The 26798-nt window shown below is 40.5% G+C and overlaps 1 protein-coding gene across 1 annotated transcript in view; it reads left to right on the forward strand.

Annotated features, from left to right (window-relative positions):
* The window catches only part of LOC307065109 (phosphatidylinositol 3,4,5-trisphosphate 3-phosphatase TPTE2-like), a gene marked incomplete at its 5' end in the record, with an annotated part of 44351 nt that extends 25960 nt beyond the window's left edge, over window positions 1-18391 (forward strand). The window contains 4 exons of the mRNA XM_079721909.1: window positions 1662-1753; window positions 12976-13074; window positions 14371-14441; window positions 18152-18391. Coding sequence (XP_079578035.1) covers window positions 1662-1753; window positions 12976-13074; window positions 14371-14441; window positions 18152-18278 — 389 coding nt within the window. The remainder of the gene's footprint in view (window positions 1-1661; window positions 1754-12975; window positions 13075-14370; window positions 14442-18151) is intronic.
* Window positions 18392-26798: the final 8407 nt, after the last annotated feature.

A 26798-nucleotide genomic window follows, 5' to 3' on the forward strand; every position in this document is an offset into this window, starting at 1 on the left:
GGGATAGGTAACTGATTCACTTAATTTCATAGAGACAGAGAAAGGTAAACAAAATGAGAAGACAAAGGAGTATGTTTCAAATGGAAGAACAGCAACAAAAAAAAAACCCCTAAAGAATAATCTTCCTTTGAGATGATGATCACAGCAGACTGTCAGGAAAAAGTGTGATAGATTCTGAAATGGGCAGTGTCTTCTCTAGGCCTACCTCCAGGGTTACCTTCACCTCTCATGGTCTTTAAGCTATTTTACAACTCTAAGTGGTAGAAAACTGATAATAATGCAAATAATTTTTGTACATAAAAATGCAGATTAGTTAGTTGTGTCTAGCAGAATGCAACTGATTATTGACCTGTTTTGTATTTATTTGTAAATTCATTTCATCATTCCTTATCTGCCCATAAATGTGCAGTACTTTGAAACAGCTGTAGCATTTGACTTGTTCCTTAGTAATAAGTTAAAATGTTTGACGTGTTAAAAAATGCATGTACAGGACAGTGCTGTGGCATACAACAATTTCTATAAAACAAAAGGAGAATATATTTGTTCGTGTGTATATACATATATAAAACCTCTGGTAGAATATATATTCATATTTGATTATATATGCATAAAAAACTAGAAACTAGTAATAGGGGTTATCTGTTTGGGGCTGGAGAACTAAACAGGTGGGAGATAGGGAAAATGGAGACTTTTCACTTCATGCCTTTTATACCTTTTATTTGTAAATCGTGCAAATATACTTAAATTATTTAAAAAGTTTTAAATTGTATGGGAATTAGTTTAAGCTCATAAAGCAATGCCCTTTTCCTGTCACGTGAGAAGTGTCTGACTTCGTCTAGCTCTACGTTTTCACTGACTTCTGGTTGACCTCCGTCGAAGTTCCGCAGGGGGGTGGGACAGAGGGAACTGAGGCAGAGAAAGCCTGATTCCTCAGGACACGTTGTGTCAGTGAGAACAAGGTTAAATGAGCACAGAACAAACTGAATGTAACAGTTAAGAGTGATGGATACATGACTTTATGAGAATATTTGTTTTAGTTCTGTACCTCTAGTTCTGTGCGTATTTAAGTGAAATATGCAGGGTGGAAGGGAAAGCTGGAAAAATTATTTGGAGGCTTGAGAAACCAGCCCTTTCATGAAATGCTGAAGTAAGTGGGTCAATTAAATTGAAAAAAGAAAGGTGAAGAAACCATTTGTCTGTAAATATATGCTGAACATAGCAGGAACATTGGGATACAGCTATCCTATATTTTCCATAAACTGGATTTAAACTAGCGCAAGAGGAATTTAGACTATTTATTATTGAGAAACATCACAATTAGAAGTCTGAAGAAAGCAACACATCAACAAGAAAGGTTGCACATCCCCTTCCCTAATTTTTTTTTTGTTCTATGAAGGTGAAGTGATGGGATTCTAAATCTTAGAAGCTGAACAATGTCTTTTTTTTTTTTTTTTTTCCTCCAGCCTCATAAATTCTGCTTTAGGGGACAGAACTGAACTTGAAGCCTTGTCTTTCAAAGACAAAATCCATGCAAGAGCCCAAATGATTCATATTGACACACTGTTAGCTGGGATAATTTTTTCTCTTTTTAATCCATATTGTTAATTGGTGAGACATTTTGATCTTTGCTCTAACCAGCCTAACTTTTTAATTTCATTCAGGTGTTGGAGAAGGCAATGGAAATGATCTAAAAGTACAAATAATAATGCAAGGACAGCCTGTCTTCTTCTGTTCTGCTTCCAAAAACTGTAGGGTAAGAGAAAGCATAGAAACTGAAAATTCTAGTGTTTGTTTTAAATCTCAGTGTCAAATCAGCATGTGGCCCTCCCCAAACCATCCCTCACCACAGGGAGAGGCTGTGTTGCTTTCTGGTTACCATCCAACTTGGTGTCCCTGGGTTTGGATTTGAGTCAAGAGTTAAATTTATTGTTCAAAATAGTGTTCAGGGGAAATAGTTTTCCAGAATATATTTTCAGTTCAGAGTGGTGCTTTGCCTTTCACTTTTCCACAAATGCCAAGCATGTTCCCAGGAATCTATCAGAGTTTTAAATTCATGGATCTGTCACTTTTAGCCATATTCTCTTCTTCTTGGTCATTTTTATTATATGGCACTGATTCTGAAATTTTAATGTGCATGAAAATCACCTAGAGACTGGTAAAGATGCAGATTCCTAAGTTATACCCCCAAAGTGTGATTCAGGAAATGTGGAAAGGGGCCCAGGAAACTCTACACTTGGCAATGTCTCAAGTGATTCTAACTCAGCTATCCTATGGGACTGCACAGTGAGAAGCAGCGCAGGGGTGTATGGATCGGGGAGGAATGTCTTTGGGACCAAATAGTCAGTTTTCTCAAAGGCTGAAGAAAAGGTTAAGACTACAAACCTTTCCTGGAGCAACAGGAAAGCTTCCTTCATGGGTAAGAAATATAAACTTTTATTTTTTATTTTTTTTTGCGGTACGCGGGCCTCTCACTGTTGTGGCCTCTCCCGTTGCGGAGCACAGGCTCCGGACGCGCAGGCTCAGCGGCCATGGCTCACGGGCCCAGCCGCTCCGCGGCACGTGGGATCTTCCCGGACCGGGGCACGAACCCACGTCCCCTGCATCGGCAGGCGGACTCTCAACCACTGCGCCACCAGGAAAGCCCAGAAATATAAACTTTTAAGATTCTTTCTCAGGCTTTGGTCTCTAGTTCTCCTATTACCTCTCCTCTTCCTTCTTTTTACTCCCCTGACCCCCGGGAGGGGGCACTCCCCCCAGGCCTCATCCCTGGCTTTCTGTTCTTATCTCCACACATACTCTATTCTTGGTTCTACACATCCATTCCCCTCCTTTAAACTATAATATCTTCTTTCATTCACTTGACACATATGTATGAGCCCCATACACGGGGTGGACGCAGGAGCTGCAGTGTGGGCATTCTTTACCCCAGCAATTCAAACACAGTTGTCAATCCAAATTTATCCAATGAACTTTTCATCTGCTTCTGCAAATGGCACCAGCATTCTCTTACTCATACTTTCAAATCTGGTATCATCTATGATTCTCTCTCTTTTTTTTTTTTTTTTTTTGGCGGTACGCGGACCTCTCACTACTGTGACCCACCCGTTGCAGAGCACAGGCTCCGGATGCGCAGGCTCAGCGGCCATGGCTGACGGGCCCAGCCGCTCTGCGGCATGTGGGATCTTCCCGGCCCGGGGCACGAACCCGCGTCCCCTGCATCGGCAGGCGGACTTTCAACCACTGCGCCACCAGGGAAGCCCTTTGATTCTCTCTTTGCCCGTGGCCCCTAAATCTAGTCAGTCACCAATTCCTGCTGATGAGACCACTGGAATCTCTCTTCACTCGCTCCCTTCCTGTCCCCATTGCCACTACCCGGTGTAGGACCTCATTTGCTCATGCCTAGACTTCTCCAGTGGTCTCCTTACCTTAGCTTTCTCCTTATACAGGGCAGTATATAGGGTCCTGCAATATGCATCCTGAAATACTGCTGTCAGTGTAAAAAGCTGTAGCTAGAGCAGAAGACACACTGTGTACCCACGGTCAAAGCTAGTTAATATCTTTGGCGCAATATCCTTTCTTTTTTCTGGCTGTGAGGCATGCGGGATCTTAGTTTCCCAACCAGGGATTGAACCCATGCCCCCTGCAGTGGAAGCGTGGAGTCTTAACCACTGGACCACCAGGGAAGTCCTTTTGGCTCAGTATTCTTATCTGTAAAATAAAGGTTACATCTCAAGTGTTGTGAGGATTGAATTAGATAATATATGTGAAGTTGCTTTGTGAGTTATACATCACTAAATAAATGTTAGATGTGATCATTACCAGCCCAACTTTATCACCTAGGAAATGCTCCACTCTAATCTTCAACAACTTCATTCCTATTTTCCTGGGTCTTGAATTCTCAAGATAGAGCCCTATCATACCTGAGCTTATTCGCATTAGTAACGTGGCCTGCTGTCTCCATGCCAGGTAGACTGGGTCCCCTCTGGCCCTTGGAACACAACACACTAATTTCTGTTTCCTGTTTTTGCTGGTCTTTCCCCTCTTTCCCCTCCTCCAGCCCTGCCCTCCCAGTCCCTTGTCTGAACTGGATTCTCTTTACAGAGCTCCTCTTTTTTAAAAATTGAAGTATAATTGACATACAATATTATATTAGTTTCAGGGGTACAGCATAGTGATCTGACATTTATATACATTATGAGATGATCACCGATAAGTTTAGTTACCATCTGTCACCATTTAAAGTTATTACAACATTCTTGACTATATTCCCTATTCTGTATATTACATCCCCATGACTTATTTATAACTGGAAGTTTGTACCTCTTATTCCCCTTCACCTATTTCACCCATCCTCCTATCCCCTGCCAACCACCAGTTTGTTCTTTGTATCTATGAGTCAGCTTCTGTTTTATGTTCATTTGTTTTTTAGATTCTACATGTAAGTGAAATCATGCAGTATTTGTCTTTCTTTGACTTAATACACTTAGCATAATACCTTCTGAGTCCATCCATATTGTCACAAATGAAAGATTTCCTTCTTGTATGGATAATATTCATATATACATACATGTGCATATATATATATATACAGACACATATATACCTCACATTTTCTTTGTTGATGGACTTAGGTTGCTTCCATATCTTGGCTATTGTAAATCATGCTACAGTGAACATAGGGGTGCATATATCTTTTCAAATTAGTGTTGTTGTTGATGGTTTTTTTTGGATAAATACCCTGAAGTGGAATTGTTCAATCATGTGGTAGTTCTATTTTTAATTTTTTGAGGAACCTCCATACTGTTTTCCATAGTGGCTGCACCATTTTACATTCCCACCAACAGTGAAAGAGGGTTTCTTTTTTTCCACACCTTCACCAATGTTATTTTTTGTCCTTTTGATAATAGTCATTCTGACAGGTATGAGGTGATGTTCTGGTTTTGAATTGCATTTCCCTGATGATTAGTAATGATGAGCATTTTTTCATGTGCCTGTTGGCCGTCTGTATGTCTTCTTTAGAAAAATGTCTGCTCTAGGTCCTCTGCCCATTTTTCAATTGGATTGTTTCTTGTTTTGATGTTTCTTTTTTAAGTTTTATGAGTTATTTTTATATTCTGGATATTAACGTCTATTGGATACATAATTTACAAGTATCTTCTCCCATTCAATAGATTATCTTTCCATTTTATTGCAGGATTCCTTCACTGTGCAAAAGCATTTTAGTTTGATGTCCCACTTGTTTATTTTTGCTTTTGTTGCCCTTGCCTGAGGAGACGGATCCATAAAGGTATTGCTAAGATCAAAGTCAAAGAGCTGACTGCCTATGCTTTCTTCTAGGAGCTTTATGGTTTCAGGTCTTACATTCAAATTTTTAATCCATTTTAACTTTATTGTCATATGTGGTGTAAGGTAGTGGTCCAGATTCATTCTTTTGCATGTAACTGTCCAGTTTTTCCAACACTGCTTATTGAAGAGATTGTCTTTTCCACTTTGTATATTCTTGTCATCTCTGTTGTAGATTAATTGACCATAAGTGTGTGGATTTATTTCTGGCCTCTCTATTCTGTTCCATTGATCTATGTATCTGTTTTTGTTCCAGTAACATACTGTTTTGAATACTATAACTCTGTGATATAGTTTGAAGTCAGAAAAACGGATACCTCCAGTTTTGTTCTTTTAAAGATTACTGTGGCTATTTGGGGTCTTTTGTGGTTCCACACAAATTTTAGGATTCTAGTTCTGTGAAAAATGCTCTTGGTATTTTGATAGGGATTACATTGAATTTGTATATTGCTTTGGGTAGTAGCATGGACATGTTAACAATATGAATTCTTCCAATCCATAAGCACAGTATACCTTTCCATTTAATTGTGTCACATTTACGTCTTTCATCGACATAGTTTTCAGAGTGCAGGTCTTTCACTTCCGTGGTTAAACTTATTCCTAAGTATTTTATTCTTTTTGATGCAATTTTACTTATTTTTTATTTATTTAAACTTTTTTATTTATTTATTTTTGGCTGTGTTGGGTCTTCGTTTCTGTGCGAGGGCTTTCTCTAGTTGCGGCGAGTGGGGGCCGCTCTTCATCGTGGTGCGTGGGCCTCTCACTGTCGCGGCCTTCTCTTGTTGCAGAGCACAGGCTCCAAACGCGCAGGCTCAGTAGCTGTGGCGCATGGGCTTAGTTGCTCCGCGGCATGTGGGATCTTCCCAGACCAGGGCTCAAACCCGTGTCCCCTGCATTGGCAGGCAGATTCTTAACCATTGTGCCACCAGGGAACTCCCACGGCCTTTGTTTTTAAAAATTGGTTTTATTTTTGGGGATTTTTAAATTGAATTATAGTTGATGGACAATATTATATAAGTTACAGATGTACAACATAGTGATTCACAATTTTTAAAGGTTATACTTCATTCACAGTTATAAAATATTGGCTATATTCCCTGTGTTATACAGTATATCTTTGTAGCTTATTTATTTTATACATAATTTGTACCTCTTAGTCCCCTACCCCTATCTTGCCCCTCCCCCCGTCCATCTCCCCACTGGGAGCCACTAGTTTGTTTTATATCTGTGAGTCTGTTTCTTTTGTTATATTCCCTAGTTTGTTTTATTCTTTATATTCCACATATAAAGGATATCATACGGTATTTGTCCTACTCTGACTTATTTCACTTAGCATAATACCCTCAAAGTCCATCCATGTTGTTGCAAATAGCAAATTGTTCTTTTTTATGGCTGAGTAGTATTCCACTGTGTGATATATATGTGTGTGTTTGTGCGTATATATATATCTATATATCTATATATATATCTATATATATAAAGTATATGTTTATCTATCACACAGTGGAATACTACTCATATGCCACATCTTCTTTATCCATTCATCTGTTGATGGACATTTAGGTTGCTTCCATATCTTGGCAATTGTAAATAATGCTGCTATAAACTTTGGAGTGCATGTATGTTTTCGAATTAGTGGGAGTTTTTTCTGTATACATACCCAGGAGTGGATTGCTTGGTCACATGATAGTTCTATTTTTTGGTTTTTTGAGAAGCCTCCATACTGTTTGCCACAGTCGCTGCACCAATTTACTTTCCCACCAACAGTGTATGAAGGGTCCCTTTTCTCCACATCCTTGCCAACATTGGTTGTCCTTTTTTTTTTTAATCTTTATTGGAGTATAATTGCTTCACAATTCTGCGTCAGTTTCTGTTGCACAACAAAGCAAATCAGCCATATGCATACACATCCCCATATCCCCTCCCTCTTGAGCCTCCCTCCCACCCCCCCATCCCACCCCGTAGGTCATCGCAAAGTACCGAGCTGATCTCCCTGTGTTATGCTGCTCCTTCCCACCAGCCAACTGTTTTACATTCAGTAGTGTATGTATGTCGATGCTACTCTCATTTCGCCTCAGCTTTGCCCTCCCACCCCATGTTCTCAAGTCCATTTTCTATGTCTACCTCTTTTTTTTTTTTTTTTTTTTTTTTTTTTTTTGCGGTACACGGGCCTCTCACTGTTGTGGCCTCTCCCGCTGCGGAGCACAGGCTCTGGGCGCGCAGGCTCAGCAGCCATGGCTCACGGGCCTAGCCGCTCCGCGTCATGTGGGATCTTCCCAGACCGGGGCACGAACCCGTGTCCCCTGCCTCGGCAGGCAGACTCTCAACCACTGTGCCACCAGGGAAGCCCCTATGTCTACCTCTTTATTCCTGCCCTGCAACTAGGTTCATCAGTACCATATACATATATTTTTTAGATTCCATATATATGTGTTAGCATACGGTATTTGTTTTTCTCTTTCTGACTGACTTCACTCTGTACAACAGACTCTAGGTCCATCCACCTCACTACAAATAACTCAATTTCGTTTCTGTTCATGACTGAGTAATATTCCATGGTATATATGTGCCACATCTTCTTTATCCATTCAGTTCATCTGTCAGTGGACATTTAGGTTGGTTCCATGTTCTGGCTATTGTAAATAGTGCTGCAATGAACATTGTGGTACGTCTTTTTTTTTTTTTGGCTGTGTTGGGTCTTTGCTGTGCATGGGCTTTCTTTAGTTGCAGTGAGCAGGGGCTACCCTTCGTTGCAGTGCACGGGCTCTCTTTGCGGTGGCTTCTCGTGTTGCAGAGCAAGGTCTCTAGGCGCCTGGGCTTCAGGAGTTGTGGCTTGTGGGCTCTGGAGCGCAGGCTCAGTAGTTGTGGCGCACGAACTTAGTTGCTCCACGGCATGTGGGATCTTCCCGGACCAGGGCTCGAACCCATGTCCCCTGCAGTGGCAAGCGGATTCTTAACCACTGTGCCACCAGGGAAGCCCCATGTCTCTTTTTGAATTATGGTTTTCTCAGGGTATATGCCCAGTAGTGGGATTGCTGGGTCATATGGTAGTTCTATTTGTAATTTTTTAAGGAACCTCCGTACTGTTCTCCATAGTGGCTGTATCCATTTACATTCCCACCTACAGTGCATGAGGGTTCCCTTTTCACCACACTCTTTCCAGCATTTATTGTTTCTAGATTTTTTGATAATGGCCATTTTGACTGGCATGAGGTGACCTCATTGTAGTTTTGATTTGCATCTCTCTAATAATTAGTGATGTTGAGCATCTTTTCATGTGCCTCTTGGCCATCTGTATGTCTTTCTTGTGAAATGTCTATTTAGGTCTGCCGCCCATTTTTTAACTGCACTGTTGTTGTTTGTTTGTTTGTTTGTTTTTTACGGTACGCGGGCCTCTCACTGCTGTGGCCTCTCCTGTTGCAGAGCACAGGCTCCGGACGCACAGGCTCAGCCGCTGTGGCTCACGGGCCCAGCCACTCTGCGGCATGTGGGATCCTCCTGGACCGGGGCACAAACCCGCGTCCCCTGCATTGGCAGGTGGACTCTCAACCACTGCGCCACCAGGGAAGCCCTGTTTTTTTGATATTGAACTCCTTGAGCTGTTTGTATATTTTGGAGGTTAATCCTTTGTCCATTGTTTCATTTGCAAATATTTTCTCCCATTCTGAGGGTTGTCTTTTCATCTTGTTTATGGTTTCCTTTGCTGTGCAAAAGCTTTTAAGTTTAATTAAGTCCCATTTGTTTTTTTTTGTTTTTATTTCCGTTACTCTAAGAGGTGGGTCCAAAAAGATCTTGCTGTGGTTCATGACTGTCAGAGTGTTTTTCCTATGTTTTCCTCTAAGCGTTTATAGTGTCTGGTCTTACATTTAAGTCTTTAATCCATTTGGCGTTTATTTTTGTGTATGGTGTTAGGTAGTGTTCTAATTTCAGTCTTTTATATGTAGCTGTCCAGTTTTCCCAGCACCACTTATTGAAGAGGCTTGTCTTCTTTTTGATGATAGCCATTCTGACAGGTTTGAGGTGATATCTCATTGTGGTTTTAATTTGCATTTATCTGATGATTAACAACGTTGAGCATCTTTTCATGTGCCTGTTGGTCATCTGCACGTCCTCTCTGGAAAAATCTCTATTCAGGTCTTCTGCCCATTTTTTAATTGCCTTTTTTTTTTTTAATGTTGAGTTGTAGGAGCTGCTTATATATTTTGGATATTAACCCCTTATCAGTCATATCATTTGCAAATATTTTTCCCCATTCAGTAGGTTGTCTCTTCATTTTGTCATTGGTTTCCATTGCTATGTAAAAGCTTATATGCTTAATTAGGTCCCATTTATTTTTGCTTTTGTTTCATTTGATTTAGGAGACAGATCCAAAGAATTATTGCTCTAATTTACATCAAAGAGTGCTCTGCTTACGTTTTCCTCTAGGAGTTTTATAGTATCCAGTCTTACATTTAGGTCTTTAATCCATTTTGAGTTTTTGTACATGGTGTTAGAGAATGTTCTTTTACATGTGGCTGTCCTACAGCCTTTGTTTTAAAGTCTGTTTTGTATAATATAAGTATTGCTACCCCACATTTTTGTTTCTATTTGCATGGAATATTTTTTTGTATCCCTTCACTTTCAGTCTGTGTGTGTCTTTAGATCAGAAGTGAATCTCTTGTAGGCAGCCTATAGATGGGTCTTGTTTTTTTTTTTTTAATCCATCAGTCACCCTATGTCTTTTGATTGAAGAATTTACATTTAAAGTGATTATTGATAGTTTGTACTCAATACCATTTTGTGAATTATTTTCTGGTTGTTTTTGCAGTTCTTCTATGTTCCTTCTTCTCTCGCTGTCTTCCTTTGGAATTTGATAACTTTCTTTAGCATTATGTTTGAATTCCTTTTTCTAATTTTTCTCAATATTAGGTTTTTGGTTTGTGGTTAATTTGAGGTTCGTGTATAGCAGCCTATGTGTATAGCAGTCTATTTTAAGTTGATTACTTAAGTTCTACATTTTTACTCCCCCCACTCCATGTTTTATGTTTTTGATACATTTTACATCTTTTGATTTTGTATACCTACTAATTATTGTAGTTATAGTTGATTTTACAACTTTTGTCTTTAAACTTTATAACCTTTGTAAGTGGTTGATCCACTGCCTTTACTCTACATTTGCTTTTACCAGGGAGATTTTTCCTTTCACATGTTTTCTGATTTCTAGTAATGGCCTTTTCTTTCTTTCTTAAAGAAGTCCTTTTAACATTTCTTGTACGACTGGTTCAGTGGTGAACTCCTGTAGTTTCTGCTTGTCAGGGAAACTTTATACCTCCTTCAATTCTGTACAATAACCTTGCCGGATAGAGTATTCTTGGTTGTAAGTTTTTCCCTCTCAGTACTTTGAATATATTGTGCCACTCGCTTATGGCCTGTAAAGTTTCTGCTGAAAAATCAGCTGATAGTCTTATAGGGATTCCCTTGTACATCACTAGTTGTTTTTCCATTCTTTTGCACCTAATATGCTCTTGACTCCATCTACTGTATTGTTCCTTTCAGTAATTGTATTCTTCAGCTCTGATTGGTTCTTTTTTATATCTCTTTGTTGAAGTTCTCACTGTGTTCATTCTTCTTCCAAGTTTGGTGTGTATCTTTATGGGTATTTGAACACTATCAGGTTGATGACTTATGTCCATTTCGTTGGTTCTTATCCTGAAGTTTTGTCTTGTTCTTTCATTTGGAACATATTCCTGTCTCCTCATTTGTTTCTGTGTATTAGGTAGATTAGCTACATCTTCTGGTTTTGAAGAAGGTTTTGTAGGTGGTTTCCTGTGGGGCCCAGAAGAGCAATCCCTGCTAGTCACCAGAGCCAGGGATGTTTTCTGTGTGGGCTGCATGTGCCCGTCCTGTTGTGTGGTGCCACAGTTGCTGCAGTCACACTGGTGGAAGGGGCTGGCCCCCAAGCCAGCTGCCTGTGTGGCCTGGCCCCAGCTGCTGCACATTCACTGGTGGACAAGGCTGGCCCCAGTGTGGCTGGCTGTGGGGCCCAACCACAACAGTTGCAGGTACAGTTGTGAGTGGGATTGGCTCCCACCCTGGGAGGAGGGGGACTATAACCAGCCAAGGACTCCCGCTGGATATGGCAGGGTGGCAGCTGCTTTGGAGGGGTGCCAGCTGGGAGGAGCTGCTTTGGGCAGGAAAGGTCTGCAGGGGAATGCTGGTGTTGGGGTGAGTGGTGGTAGCAAGGTAGATGGCAAATGTTTTGAAATGGCACCTGCCAGTGCTGGGCCAGCCTAGGTAGAAGGAGAATTTTTTAAATGATGCCCACCAGCACTTTGTTGCCCAGAGGCGTTTCTTCCCCCCCTTTGGCACTCACCCTCAAGTTCATGAATGTACTTCACATACGGCCTGGGCACTTTGCAAAGTGCTGCCTCTGTCCTGGGACTCAAAGTGAGTGAATTTGTGTGTGTGCCCTTTAAGAGCAGAGTCTTGGTTTCCTACAGCTCTCCTGGATACAAGCCCTGCTGGTTTTCAAAACCAGATGTTCTGGGGGCTCATTGTCCTGGTGCAGGTCCCCAGGGCTGGGGTGCCTGATGTGGGGCTCAAACCCCTCTCTCCTTAGGGAGAACCTCCGTGTTCTTGAGGTCCCCTCCCACTTGGGGGTAGCTGTGTTGGGGGTATGGGTCCTGCTGAGACCACATCTCTGCCCTCCTCCTGTCTCAATGTGTTTTTTTCTTTATATCCTTAGTTGTAGGAGAGCTGTTCTGCTAGTCTTCAGGTCTTTCTCAAGGAGAGCTGTTGCACACGCAGCTGTAGTTGTGGAGTGTCCGTGGCAGCATCTTCCTACTCCACCATCTGGATCCCGCCTCAGTGCTCCTCTTCATTTATACAAATCCTTCCACGCCCATCTCAGTTTCTACCTCCTCGGTGACACTTTCTCACTCTACGCCTGGTAGCCTCCCTGAAGCACACAGCTGCACCCTTACTCTTCATCATACAGCTTAACACGTAGTTCTATGCTATTCTGCTATCGTTCCTGATGTGTTTTACTCCCTGAAGCATCAACGGAGTCTTCACTTTCTTTTGTATTTTTCACAGGGCCTAGCACAGACCTTTCTCAGTGTGGGGGTCATTATCATACAAGGGTGTATCCGTAACAAATAATCAGTATAGCTTCAGAGTCGTTCATTCCAGAAACTTGGCCTACCTTTGGTCACTCCATCCAGCAGTCTGCTACTGACAAGGCCTAGGATCCCATCAGCAAACACATTTTTGATAAAATGTGAGCAACAAGGCATTGCTTTTTAAATACGCCTACTAGCTTTAAAATTGAGCTTCTTATATATTCCCAACATATGAAAATTAGGTGACACACATTCAACACTCATGTTTACTTGGTTAAAGTCTAATAGAAAATTGAATACCTTGCTTTTCAAGTGTTCCACCATAACCCTCAACCACGATGGCCTGTTAAAAATGTTAGCAGTATTGCAACTTTATAGAAATAAATATTAACATTTATACATGTAGTCATTGGGCTATGAGACCAAGAGTACGTGATTAAATAGAAGAAGCCTCAGTAAGTGAACGTGAACTTCACTGTTGTCTCATTATCAGTTAAGTTTATAGTTCTGAATTCCATGTGTTCATCCACAGATGGTTCATGATGCTGAAACAGACAGAGTAATAATTAATCTATCCAACTGTCCACCTCTGTATGATGAGGTGAAAGTGAAATTTCTCTCTTCTTCTTCGGTGAGTAATCAAGAAACAATCTATGCTGCTAATCTTGTCTAGTCTTCTGAATGATTCTGGTTTGGGATTTCCTTTGCTACAATTCCCAACAAGGGAGATGACAGGAGATGTCAACCCCTAGTCAGGGATGGGGAGAAAAAACAAGTCAGATTTCTATATCGAATTTTTTTGTAAAAAGAAAATATGTAATTAAATATATTTTTGCTCATTTGTTTTCTAAATTATATACAATTTGCATGTATTAATTTTCAAATAAGAAAAAAATACAAAAACCCAGATGTTAAAAACAAAAAAAAACCCCAATGTATAAAGTACATAGCAGTGATATTTTTGGTTTGTATCTTTAAAACACATTGCTCCCCATAACTTATAAAATACGTTAAAGTGAGGGAGATTTTGCTTTCCTCTCAATTGATGTATAATTCATTTAAAGTAGCATATTTAATCCAATATTTATGAAAAATAATATCTGCCATTGTCATTACAGTATAATTGATGTTACCATTTATCAAATGTTTGTCTGATTATTCTGTATATAGCAAATTTCTAAGCCCCAATAGTTTCATTTTCCTATTAAATCATCAACCAGATCCGCCAACGTATAACTGTGTTTGCTCAATTTAAAGCTTATTTCCTGTGCCCTCCTGCATCCCCTGCTTTCTCCCTGTTGGCGGAGAATTTACTAAGTTTGAAATGGTACATGTGTTGAAGCAAGTGGCTGGGATAGCTCCCCTTGAATAACGGAGCCAGTCTGAATTCTCTGAATCAGTGGTCTCTAAGCAGAAGCACTGGTGTAGGGGCACTAGCTAAGGGGATGTTGGTGATACCTGGCCTTTGTGATTGTCAAGGGTCATGAGATGAAAGCACTTTCAGAAATCTTAGGTATTTCTATCATCATCAATCGTGGTTAATTATCCAATGTAGCTGCTCCTTGTAGGAACGGATGATATTATTGGGGCAGAAATAAACATAGGTACTTAGTAGATTCCGTTTAGCACTATCCGAACGAGATTAAAAGACCAGTGTCTAAATTTATAAATATCTATCATAGAGAAAATACATGTCCTTAAAAATTTTGCTAGAAATGGCGAGAGAAAGGAACAGCAATCTCTCAAAGTCTCTGTCTTGGTGTCTTGAGTATAATGTTGACGGTAAGTGCTGCATATTCAATAGCTGCAGTTATTTGATGAATGTACAGATGAATAAAGGAAGGGATTTTAATCCCTTTGGAAAGATTATTTTTCACAGTAAAATGGAAACTAAGAACTAATTTTTGTTTTTACCATGTCTTTTTAGGCTCTTCCTAAATACTATGACAACTGTCCATTTTTCTTTTGGTTCCATACATCATTTATACAAAATAACAGGTATGGCTATGGTATAATCCAGTAGAAACAGCTTAGTCTCGAATGTTTATGTAAGAGGTAATGACAAGTCTTTTGCTAATTGCCATAAGCCCAATTTATAGAAACCAAAAAATCCTTGAGTCACTGTTCTTCATTGCCTTCCTTATTGTGATCTGATTATTTAAAAAATATGGCTATTTTTTTAACATCTTTATTGGAGTATAATTGTCTTACAATGTTGTGTTAGTTTCTGCTGTATAACAAAGTGAATCAGCTATATGTATACATATATCCCCATACCCCCTCCCTCTTGCGTCTCCCTCCCACCATCCCTATCCCACCCCTCGAGGTGGACACAAAGCACCGAGCTGATCTCCCTGTGCTATGCAGCTGCTTCCCACTAGCTAGCTATTTTACACCTGGTAGTATATACAAATCCATGCCACTCTCTCACTTCTTCCCAGCTTACCCTTCCCATTCCCCGTGTCCTCAAGTCCATTCTCTATGTCTGTCTTTATTCCTGCCCTGTCCCTAGGTTCATCAGAACCAATTTTTTAGATTCCATATATATGTGTTAGCATACAGTATTTGTTTTTCTCTTTCTGACTTACTTCACTCTGTATTATAGACTGTAGGTCCATCCACCTCACTACAGATAACTCAATTTCATTTCTTTTTATGGCTGAGTAATATTCCATTACATATATGTGCCACATCTTCTTTATCCATTCACCTGTTGATGGACACTTAAGGTTGCTTCCATGTCTTGACTATTGTAAACAGAGCTGCAATGAACATTGTGGTACATGACTCTTTTTGAATTATGGTTTTCCTCAGGGTATATGCCCAGTAGTGGGATTGCTGGGTCATATGGTAGTTCTATTTGTAGTTTTTTAAGGAACCTCCATACTGTTCTCCATAGTGGCTGTACCAATTTACATTCCCACCAACAGTGCAAGAGGGTTCCCTTTTCTCCACACCCTCTCCAGCATTTATTTTTGGTAGATTTTTTGATCATGGCCATTCTGACTGGTGTGAGGTGACACCTCATTGTTATTTTGATTTGCATTTCTCTAATGATTAGTGATGCTGAGCATTCTTTCATGTGTTTGTTGCCACTGTGTATATCTTCTTTGGAGAAATGTCTTTTTAGGTCTTCTGCCCATGTTTGGATTAGGTTGTTTGTTTTTTTGATATTGAGCTTCATTTTTCATATTGAGCTTGTATATTTTGGAGATTAATCCTCTGCCAGTTGCTTCATTGGCAAATATTTTCTCCCATTCTGAGGGTTGTCTTTTCAACTTGTTTATGGTTTCCTTTGCTGTGCAAAAGCTTTGAAGTTTCATTAGGTTCCATTTTTTGTTTGTTTTTATTTCCATTTCTCTAGAAGGTGGGTCAAAAAGGATCTTGCTGTGATTTATGTCATAGTGTTCTTCCTATGTTTTCCTCTAAGAGTTTTATAGTGCCTGGCCTTACATTTAGGTTTCAAATCCATTTTGAGTTCATTTTTGTGTATGGTGTTAGGAAGTGTTCTAATTTCATTCTTTGACACGTGGCTGTCCAGTTTTCCCAGCACCACTTATGGAAGAGGCTGTCTTTCCTCCATTGTAGATTCTTGCCTCCTTTATCAAAGATAAGGTGACCACATGTGTGTGAGTTTATCTCTGGGCTTTCTACCCTGTTCCATTGATCTGTATTTCTGTTTTTGTGTGAGTACCATACTGTCTTAATTACTATAGCCTTGTCATATAGTCTGAAGTCAGGGAGCCAGATTCCTCCAGCTCCGTTTTTATTTCTCAAGATTACTTTGGCTATTTGGGGTCTTTTGTGTTTCCATACAAACTGTGAAATTTTTTGCTCTAGTTTTGTGAAAACTGCCATTGGTAGTTTGATAATTGCATTGAATCTGTAGATTGCTTTGGGTAGTATACTCATTTTCACAATGTTGATCCTTCCAACCCAAGAACATGGTATATCTCTCCATCTGTTTGTATCCTCTTTAATTTCTTTCATCAGTGTCTTACATTTTTCTGCATACAGGTCTTTTGTCTCCTTAGGTAGGTTTATCCCTAGGTATTTTATTCTTTTTGTTTGCAGTGGTGAATGGGAGTGTTTCCTTAATTTCTCTTTCAGATTTTTCATCCCTAGTGTATAGGAATCAAGACATTGCTGTGAATTTTGGATCCTGCTACTTTACCAAATTCATTGACTAGCTCTAGTAGTTTTCTGGTAGCATCTTTAGGATTCTCAATGTATAGTATCATGTCATCTGCAAATAGTGACAGTTTTACTTCTTTTCCGATTTGGATTCCTTTTCTTCTCTGATTGTAAAAATATGGCTATTCTTGAGACCCACTGTTGCATTATCCTCAAGGTCCATGCCATAGGACTGTGTTATAAAACATACTAGAAGCAGATCTTGAGTGTGGCAACAAATCCCTCCCATGAAAGTTTAATATGAGTGTGTTCAGTACCTTGAATATGGCAGGTCCTCAGTATGTGTGGATTTACTGATGACTGACCAACACCAAATTCTGTGCCACAGGAAGGTGTCATCCAGGGAGACTTCAGCTAGTTTAAAAGCGAGTTGACACACTTACATCTAGGGCAGAAGTTATAAGACACAGTAAGTATCAGTGAGGACAGCTTTTAAAAAATCAGTAATAGTCTCCCATTTAAAACTGATTTTCTTATAACTAAATCGGGTAATCTATTTTTAAAAAGTAATTGATTTGAAGAGTATTCCAAAGAACCTCTATCGTATCTGAAACTCATTCCTAAATCTAGAAGTTCTCCATGTCTTCTATTCTGTGGTGCTGAAAATTTGAGGTTGGTATCACCATACCATTCAATACAAAAGGAAAGATAACATTCAAAAAACCATACAGAAGAGTTTTGAAGAAGTGGTTATGATTGTATGTGGCACGAATTGACAGTTCCCATGACATACAATCCTAGCCTTTTCTTCAAATGTAGACTGCATCTAATCCCACCTCAAGTCCACTAAGGTGCTGGTAAATAAAAACCTAGACTAAACACCTACAATGCACACACATTTAGTGGATATTGATAGGGTGAACTTTGGATTTGATGGAACATTTTTACCAATTTTGTCCCCTGGATGTATCCAGACAGAAAACTGCGACTTATAACATGAGCGAAGTCCCTCACATAGACATCGAGGTGGAACTTCATTTGGTACTACTTCTCAAAAGTGGTTCTTGCTAAAGGGCACAGTTTTTTCCTTTAAAACACCATGTTCATAGTAGAGAAGCAACATGCTAGATCACTTTTTTTTCTCCTCACTTTTATACTTTCTGAAGATTTAACGTGTGAATGTCCATACTCCTTGGTAAAGCTGTTTTTATTATGCGACTTAATTTACCCAAAATGCCAACTTCATCATTTAAAAGACACTTGTTATTACTGGGTTTTAATATACATCTAGTCTGCTTTATCACATATAGAAATTAAATGTAGATGTTCATTCCATAAAAGGCACTATTAAAAGGATCAGTGATACGTTCTTACTGAAGGTCATGATATTTTTGTGTCTTAAGAGAGAAAGTGGGAGAGCTGGTCTTTGAAAGCTAATTAGATGCAGAGGAGGGGTCGAGACTGATGGTGGCCAGCAAGGCTTTTTTTTTTTTTAAAGCTCTAACAAGGGTGTCCTACAGCATGGCTTTTCTGTTAGCCCTACAATAAAATGTAATTTTTTTTTTCTATTCTAGGCTTTATCTTTCAAGAAGTGAATTGGATAATCCCCACAAACCAAAAACATGGAAAATTTACCATCCAGAGTTTGCAGTCGAGGTCTATTTTGATGACGTGACCAACTGTAGTTCCCCTTCTGGCTAGAATCATGTTCTTCCCAATCCTTGCTACCTATTAAACCTATTTCCTTGCTGATATATTTACATATATATATACATATGTCCTTGAGAACTGTATTAAATATATACAAGGGAGAATGTCAATGGCAATCGTTTTTTTGAAAGAAGTCACAGTTTTCATTTGTATTGAGATAAATTTGAAACAGTACACAGGAACGTCAGTTGTCACTGAAGGACTCAGAAATAAAACTTTCCTATCAAAGTAACATATTTATAAATTGTGATTACCCCCAATACTGTGGGTTTATTTACTTATATATTTTTGGACAAGTATTCATTCCCTGCTTTCTTTTTTATTTTTTTATTTTTTTTATTTTTTGCTTTATAACAAATTTTTTTTTTTTTTTTTTTTTTTTTTTTTGCGGTACGCGGGCCTCTCACTGCCGTGGCCTCTCCCGCCGCGGAGCACAGGCTCCGGACGCTCAGGCCCAGCGGCCATGGCTCACGGGCCCAGCCACTCCGCGGCACGTGGGATCCTCCCGGACCGGGGCACGAACCCGTATCCCCTGCATCGGCAGGCGGACCCCCAACCACCGCGCCACCAGGGAAGCCCTATAACAAATTTAATCAGTTATACATATACATATGTTCCCATATCCCCTCCCTTTTGCGTCTCCCTCCCACCCTCCCTATCCCACCCCTCCAGGCGGTCACAAAGCACCGAGCTGATCTCCCTGTGCTATGCGGCTGCTTCCCACTAGCTATCTACCTTACGTTTGGTAGTGTATATATGTCCATGCCACTCTTTCACTTTGTCACAGCTTACCCTTCCCCCTCCCAATATCCTCAAGTCCATTGTCTAGTAGGTCTGTGTCTTTATTCCTGTCTTACCCCTATGTTCTTCATGACATTTTTTTTTCTTAAATTCCATATATATGTGTCAGCATACAGTATTTGTCTTTCTCTTTCTGACTTACTTCACTCTGTATGACAGACTCCAGGTCCATCCACCTCATTACAAATAGCTCAATTTCATTTCTTTTTATGGCTGAGTAATATTCCGTTGTATATATGTGCCACATCTTCTTTACCCATTCATCCGATAATGGACACTTAGGTTGTTTCCATCTCCGGGCTATTGTAAATAGGGCTGCTATGAACATTTTGGTACATGACTCTTTTTGAATTAAGGTTTTCTCAGGGTATATGCCCAGTAGTGGGATTGCTGGGTCATATGGTAGTTCTATTTGTAGTTTTTTAAGGAACCTCCATACCGTTCTCCATAGTGGCTGTACCAATTTACATTCCCACCAGCAGTGCAAGAGTGTTCCCTTTTTTCCACACCCTCTCCAGCATTTATTGTTTCTAGATTTTTTGATGATGGCCATTCTGACTGGTGTGAGATGATATCTCATTGTAGTTTTGATTTGCATTTCTCTAATGAGTAAAGATGTTGAGCATCCTTTCATGTGTTTCTTGGCAGTCTGTATATCTTCTGTGGAGAAATGTCTATTTAGGTCTTCTGCCCATTTTTGGATTGGGTTGTTTGTTTTTTTGTTATTGAGCTGCATGAGCTGCTTATAAATTTTGGAGATTAATCCTTTGTCAGTTGCTTCATTTGCAAATATTTTCTCCCATTCTGAGGGTTGTCTTTTGGTCTTGTTTATGGTTTCCTTTGCTGTGCAAAAGCTTTGAAGTTTCATTAGGTCCCATGTGTTTATTTTTGTCTTTATTTCCATTTCTCTAGGAGGTGGGTCCAAAAGGATCTTGCTGTGATTTATGTCATAGAGTGTTCTGCCTATGTTTTCCTCTAAGAGTTTGATAGTGTCTGGCCTTACATTTAGTTCTTTAATCCATTTTGAGCTTATTTTTGTGTATGGTGTTAGGGAGTGATCTAATCTCATACTTTTACATGTCCCTGTCCAGTTTTCCCAGCACCACTTATTGAAGAGACTGTCCTTTCTCCACTGTACATTCCTGCCTCCTTTATCAAAGATAAGGTGACCATATGTGTGTGGGTTTATCTCTGGGCTTTCTATCCTGTTCCATTGATTGATCTTTCTGTTTTTGTGCCAGTACCATACTGTCTTGATTACTGTAGCTTTGTAGTATAGTCTGAAGTCAGGGAGCCTGATTCCTCCAGCTCCGTTTTTCGTTCTCAAGATTGCTTTGGCTATTCGGGGTCTTTTGTGTTTCCATACAAATTGTGAAATTTTTTGCTCTAGTTCTGTGAAAAATGCCAGTGGTAGTTTGATAGGGATTGCATTGAATCTGTAGATTGCTTTGGGTAGTAGAGTCATTTTCACAATGTTGATTCTTCCAATCCAAGAACATGGTACATCTCTCCATCTATTTGTATCATCTTTAATTTCTTTCATCAGTGTCTTATAATTTTTTGCATACAGGTCTTTTGTCTCCTTAGGTAGGTTTATTCCTAGATATTTTATTCTTTTTGTTGCAATGGTAAATGGGAGTGTTTCCTTGATTTCACTTTCAGATTTTTCATCATTAGTATATAGGAATGCCAGAGATTTCTGTGCATTAATTTTGTATCCTGCAACTTTACCAAATTCATTGATTAGCTCTAGTAGTTTTCTGGTAGCATCTTTAGGATTCTCTATGTATAGTATCATGTCATCTGCAAACAGTGACAGCTTTACTTCTTCTTTTCCGATTTGGATTCCTTTTATTTCCTTTTCTTCTCTGATTGCTGTGGCTAAAACTTCCAAAACTAGGTTGAATAAGAGTGGTGAGAGTGGGCAACCTTGTCTTGTTCCTGATCTTAGTGGAAATGGTTTCAGTTTTTCACCATTGAGGACAATGCTGGCTGTGGGTTTGTCATATATGGCCTTTATTATGTTGAGGAAAGTTCCCTCTATGCCTACTTTCTGCACGGTTTTTATCATAAATGGGTGTTGAATTTTGTTGAAAGCTTTCTCTGCATCTATTGAGATGATCATATGGTTTTTCTCCTTCAATTTGTTAATATGGTGTATCACGTTGATTGATTTGCGTATATTGAAGAATCCTTGCATTCCTGGAATAAACCCCAGTTGATCATGGTGTATGATCCTTTTAATGTGCTGTTGGATTCTGTTTGCTAGTATTTTGTTGAGGATTTTTACATCTATGTTCATCAGTGATATTGGCCAGTAGTTTTCTTTCTTTGTGACATCCTTGTCTGGTTTTGGTATCAAGGTGATGGTGGCCTCGTAGAATGAGTTTGGGAGTGTTCCTCCCTCTGCTATATTTTGGAAGAGTTTGAGAAGGATAGGTGTTAGCTCTTCTCTAAATGCTTGATAGAATTCGCCAGTGGAGCCATCTGGTCCTGGGCTTTTGTTTGTTGGAAGATTTTTAATCACAGTCTCAAATTCAGTGCTTGTGATTGGTCTGTTCATATTTTCTATTTCTTCCTGATTCAGTCTTGGCAGGTTGTGAATTTCTAAGAATTTGTCCATTTCTTCCAGGTTGTCCATGTTTTTGGCATAGAGTTTCTTATAGTAATCTCTCATGATCTTTTGTATTTCTGCAGTGTCAGTTGTTACTTCTCCTTTTTCATATCTAATTCTATTGATTTGAATCTTCTCCGTTTTTTTCTTGTTGAGTCTGGCTAATGGTTTATCAATTTTGTTTATCTTCTCAAAGAACCAGCTTTTAGTTTTATTGATCTTTGCTATCGTTTCCTTCATTTCTTTTTCATTTATTTCTGATCTGATTTTTATGATTTCTTTCCTTCTGCTAACTTTGGGATGTTTTTGTTCTTCTTTCTCTAATTGCTTTAGGTGCAAGGTTAGGTTGTTTATTCGAGATGTTTCCTGTTTCTTAAGGTGGGATTGTATTGCTATAAACTTCCCTCTTAGAACTGCTTTTGCTGCATCCCATAGGTTTTGGGTCGTTGTGTCTCCATTGTCATTTGTTTCTAGGTATTTTTGAATTTCCTCTTTGATTTCTTCAGTGATCACTTCGTTATTAAGTAGTGTATTGTTTAGCCTCCATGTGTTTGTATATTTTACAGATCTTTTCCTGTAATTGATATCTAGTCTCATAGCATTGTGGTCAGAAAAGATACTTGATACAATTTCAATTTTCTTAAATTTACCAAGGCTTGATTTGTGACCCAAGATATGATCTATCCTGGAGAATGTTCCATGAGCACTTGAGAAAAATGTGTATTCTGTTGTTTTTGGATGGAATGTCCTATAAATATCAATTAAGTCCATCTTGTTTAATGTATCATTTAAAGCTTGTGTTTCCTTATTTATTTTCATTTTGGATGATTTGTCCATTGGTGAAAGTGGGGTGTTAAAGTCCCCTAGTATGATTGTGTTACTGTCGATTTCTCCTTTTATGGCTGTTAGTATTTGCCTTATGTATTGAGGTGCTCCTATGTTGGGTGCATAAATATTTACAATTGTTATATCTTCTTCTTGGATCGATCCCTTGATCATTATGTAGTGTCCTTCTTTGTCTCTTCTAGTAGTCTTTATTTTAAAGTCTATTTTGTCTGATATGAGAATTGCTACTCCAGCTTTCTTTTGGTTTCCATTTGCATGGAATATCTTTTTCCATCCCCTTACTTTCAGTCTGTATGTGTCTCTAGGTCTGAAGTGGGTCTCTTGTAGACAGCATATATATGGGTCTTGTTTTTGTATCCATTCAGCCAATCTGTGTCTTTTGGTGGGAGCATTTAGTCCATTTACATTTAAGGTAATTATTGATATGTATGTTCCTATTCCCATTTTCTTAATTGTTTTGGGTTCGTTATTGTAGGTCTTTTCCTTCTGTTGTGTTTCTTGCCTAGAGAAGTTCCTTTAGCATTTGTTGTAAAGCTGGTTTGGTGGTGCTGAACTCTCTCAGCTTTTGCTTGTCTGTAAACGTTTTAATTTCTCCATCAAATCTGAATGAGATCCTTGCTGGGTAGAGTAATCTTGGTTGCAGGTTTTTCTCCTTCATCACTTTAATTATGTCCTGCCACTCCCTTCTGGCTTGTAGAGTTTCTGCTGAGAGATCAGCTGTTATCCTGATGGGGATTCCCTTGTGTGTTATTTGTTGTTTTTGCCTTGCTGCTTTCAATATGATTTCTTTGTGTTTAATTTTTGACAGTTTGATTAATATGTGTTTTGGCGTATTTCTCCTTGGATTTATTCTGTATGGGACTCTCCGTGCCTCCTGGACTTGATTAACTATTTCCTTTCCCATATTAGGGAAGTTTTCAACTATAATCTCTTCAAATATTTTCTCAGTCCCTTTCTTTTTCTCTTCTTCTTCTGGAACCCCTATAATTCGAATGTTGGTGCGTTTAATGTTGTCCCAGAGGTCTCTGAGACTGTCCTCTGTTCTTTTCATTCTTTTTTCTTTATTTTGCTCTGCAGCAGTTATTTCCACTATTTTATCTTCCACCTCACTTATCCGTTCTTCTGCCTCAGTTATTCTGCTATTGATTCCATCTAGAGTATTTTTTATTTCATTTATTGTGTTTTTAATCGATGCTTGATTCATCTTTAGTTCTTCTAGGTCCTTGTTAACTGTTTCTTGCATTTTGTCTATTCTATTTCCAAGATTTTGGATCTGGGAAATAGAATCTTGGATCATCTTTACCATCATTATTCTGAATTCTTTTTCAGGTAGACTGCCTATTACCTCTTCATTTGTGAGGTCTGGTGGGTTTTTATCTTGCTCCTTCTCCTGCTGTGTGTTTTTCTGTCTTCTCATTTTGCTTATGTTACTGTGTTTGGGGTCTCCTTTTTGCAGGCTGCAGGTTCGTAGTTCCCGTTGTTTTTGGTGTCTGTCCCCAGTGGCTAAGGTTGGTTTAGTGGGTTGTGTAGGCTTCCTGGTGGAGGGGACTAGTGCCTGTGTTGTGGTGGATGAGGCTGGATCTTGTCTTTCTGGTGGGCAGGTCCACGTCTGGTGGTGTGTTTTGGGGTGTCTGCGGACTTTTTATGATTTTAGGCCACCTCTCTGCTAATGGGTGGCGTTGTGTTCCTGTCTTGCTAGTTGTTTGGCATAGGGTGTCCAGCACTGTAGCTTGCTGGTCGTTGAGTGAAGCTGGGTGCTGGTGTTGAGATGGAGATCTCTGGAAGATTTTCGCCGTTTGATATTATGTGGAGCTGGGAGGTCTCTTGTGGACCAGTGTCCTGAAGTTGGCTCTCCCACCTCAGAGGCACAGCACTGACTCCTGGCTCCTCAATTTGGGATGATTTGTTGTCTATTCGTGTATTCCACAGATGCAGGGTACATCAAGTTGATTGTGGAGCTTTAATCCGCTGCTTCTGAGGCTGCTGGGAGAGGTTTCCCTTTCTCTTCTTTGTTCTCACAGCTCCCGGGTCTCAGCTTTGGATTTGGCCCCGCCTCTGCGTGTAGGTCGCCGGAGGGTGTCTGTTCTTCGCTCAGACAGGACAGGGTTAAAGGAGCAGCCTCTTCGGGGACTCTGGCTCACTCAGGCCGGGCGGGAGGGAGGGGCACGGAGTGCGGGGCGAGCCTGCAGCGGCAGAGGTCGGCGTGACGTTGCACCAGCCCGAGGCGCGCCATGCGTTCTCCCAGGGAAGCCACCCCTGGATCCCGGGACCCCGGCAGTGGCGGGCTGCACAGGCTCCCGGAAGGGCGGTGTGGACAGTGACCTGCGCTCGCACACAGGCTTCTTGGCGGCGGCAGCAGCAGCCCCAACGTCCCACGCCCGTCACTGGGCTCCGCGCTTTCAGTCGTGACTCGCGCCCGTCTGTGGAGCCCCTTTAAGCAGCGCTCTTAATCCCCTCTCCTTGCGCACCAGGGAACCAAGAGGGAAGAAAAAGTCTCTTGCCTCTTCGGCAGCTCCAGAGTTTTCCCGGACTCCCTTCCGGCTAGCTGTGGCACATTAGTCCCCTTCAGGCTGAGTTCTCGCCGCCAGCCCCAGTCCTCTCCCTGCGCTCTGACCGAAGCCCGAGCCTCAGCTTCCGGCACCGCCCGCCCCGGCGGGCGAGCAGACAAGCCTCTCGGGCTGGTGAGTGCCGCTCGGCACCGATCCTCTGTGCGGGAATCTCTCCGCTTTGCCCTACCCAGGTATGTGGGGAGTTTCTTGCCTTTTGGGAGGTCTGGGGTCTTCTGCCAGCGTTCAGTAGGTGTTCTGTAGGAGTTGTTCCACGTGTAGCTGTATTTCTGGTGTATCCGTGGGGAGGAAGGTGATCTCCGCGTCTTACTCTTCCGCCATCTTACCCGGAAGTCCCCCTGCTTTGTTTTACATTTGTAATTTCGGATTTGTTAGAAAAGTAATTTCTAATTTCCTTCTTCTTCTTGATTTACAAACTATTAACGAGCATCAGAAATGGCAGCAAAGATTGTTTTAAAACCCCTCACCCCAGCTCACAACCAGCTTCACCTAAGCTTGGGGAACTCTGAAGTAAGGTCAAGTTTTCATTATAGACACTGGTTAGTCCTGTGTCCACAGGGAATCATTTTCTCTTTGGTACCAGGTGCTACTTTATTCTAAGTACTTTCACTGCCATTATCTTAAGGCCCTAATTGTCTTTGAAAACAGTTCTATGTTGGCTTGACTATTTGAGTGATTTTCCTTTTATTGGCAAGGCTCTCAACAATCTAGCCCAAGTTGAATTGATCAGGAAATGAAAAGTAGCAAATGATGAGAACCAGCGCCTCTGCTAAAACACAGGCACTCGTTACTGAAAAACCTTGCACTTTGCGAAAAGCACACGATAAACAAAATAGGGTTTCGGGGGTTGGGACAGACCATTCCAACTAAGCAGTGTTGTAACAGAGCACTAACCACTGGCCACTTGGGTTGGCAGCCCCAGGAGGTGTGGAGGTTGCCACAGGCAGTATTTTTTAAGGGAAACTAGAGCAACAGTTTATAGAGAAGGGTTGGTGGGTGCCAAGCTAGCAGGGATGGGAGGAGAGCCGCCAGCGTGGTGGCGTGGAAGGCCATGCAGGTGCTTCTCTCCCCCTCAAAATAGCCCCCAAAAAGCCCAGCTGCAAAGGTTATTCTACTCCCCTTAATCTGACTCCCCTTAGAGGAAGAGCTCTTGGAGACACAGCCTTTCAAACTCCTTCCATGTTATGACTACATTATTCCCTGTCATTTGGGTTACAGAAATGTATTGTGGCAGCCCAGGTTATTGCCTTTAAAATTCCTGCAGCTATAATCTGTGGAGGGCAGATCAGCGGGCAGGCCTAGGTGAATGGGAAAAAAAGTGAGGAGTAAGATCTACCTTTAATACTGGCACAAGTTGGGAAACCCCAGTTTTTCAGAATCTTGCTTTTTGAAATAAAGGAAATTAAAGTTGGGGGGGTTCTCTTCCCTAACCCTCCAAAATGGATTAAAATTTCTGGCAATTATGAGCTGTCACACTGGTCTGCTTTTGCTCATAAAGAGAACTTGTTCAGGGCCTCCAGCAGGGCTGCTTTCCTAGAACCCAGTGCGAAGAATTCGTTAAACAACTTGAGAAACTTAGATCATAATATATCAGAACGCTACTGGTTTTCTTGAATAGAATTTACTGATCTGGAACAGAACTATCCAAAACTTGATATCCAGAAGTTGATTTTAAAAAATAGA

Source organism: Hyperoodon ampullatus (genome assembly GCF_949752795.1).
Source record: "Hyperoodon ampullatus genome assembly, chromosome: 16".
Taxonomy (NCBI): Eukaryota; Metazoa; Chordata; class Mammalia; order Artiodactyla; family Ziphiidae; genus Hyperoodon; species Hyperoodon ampullatus.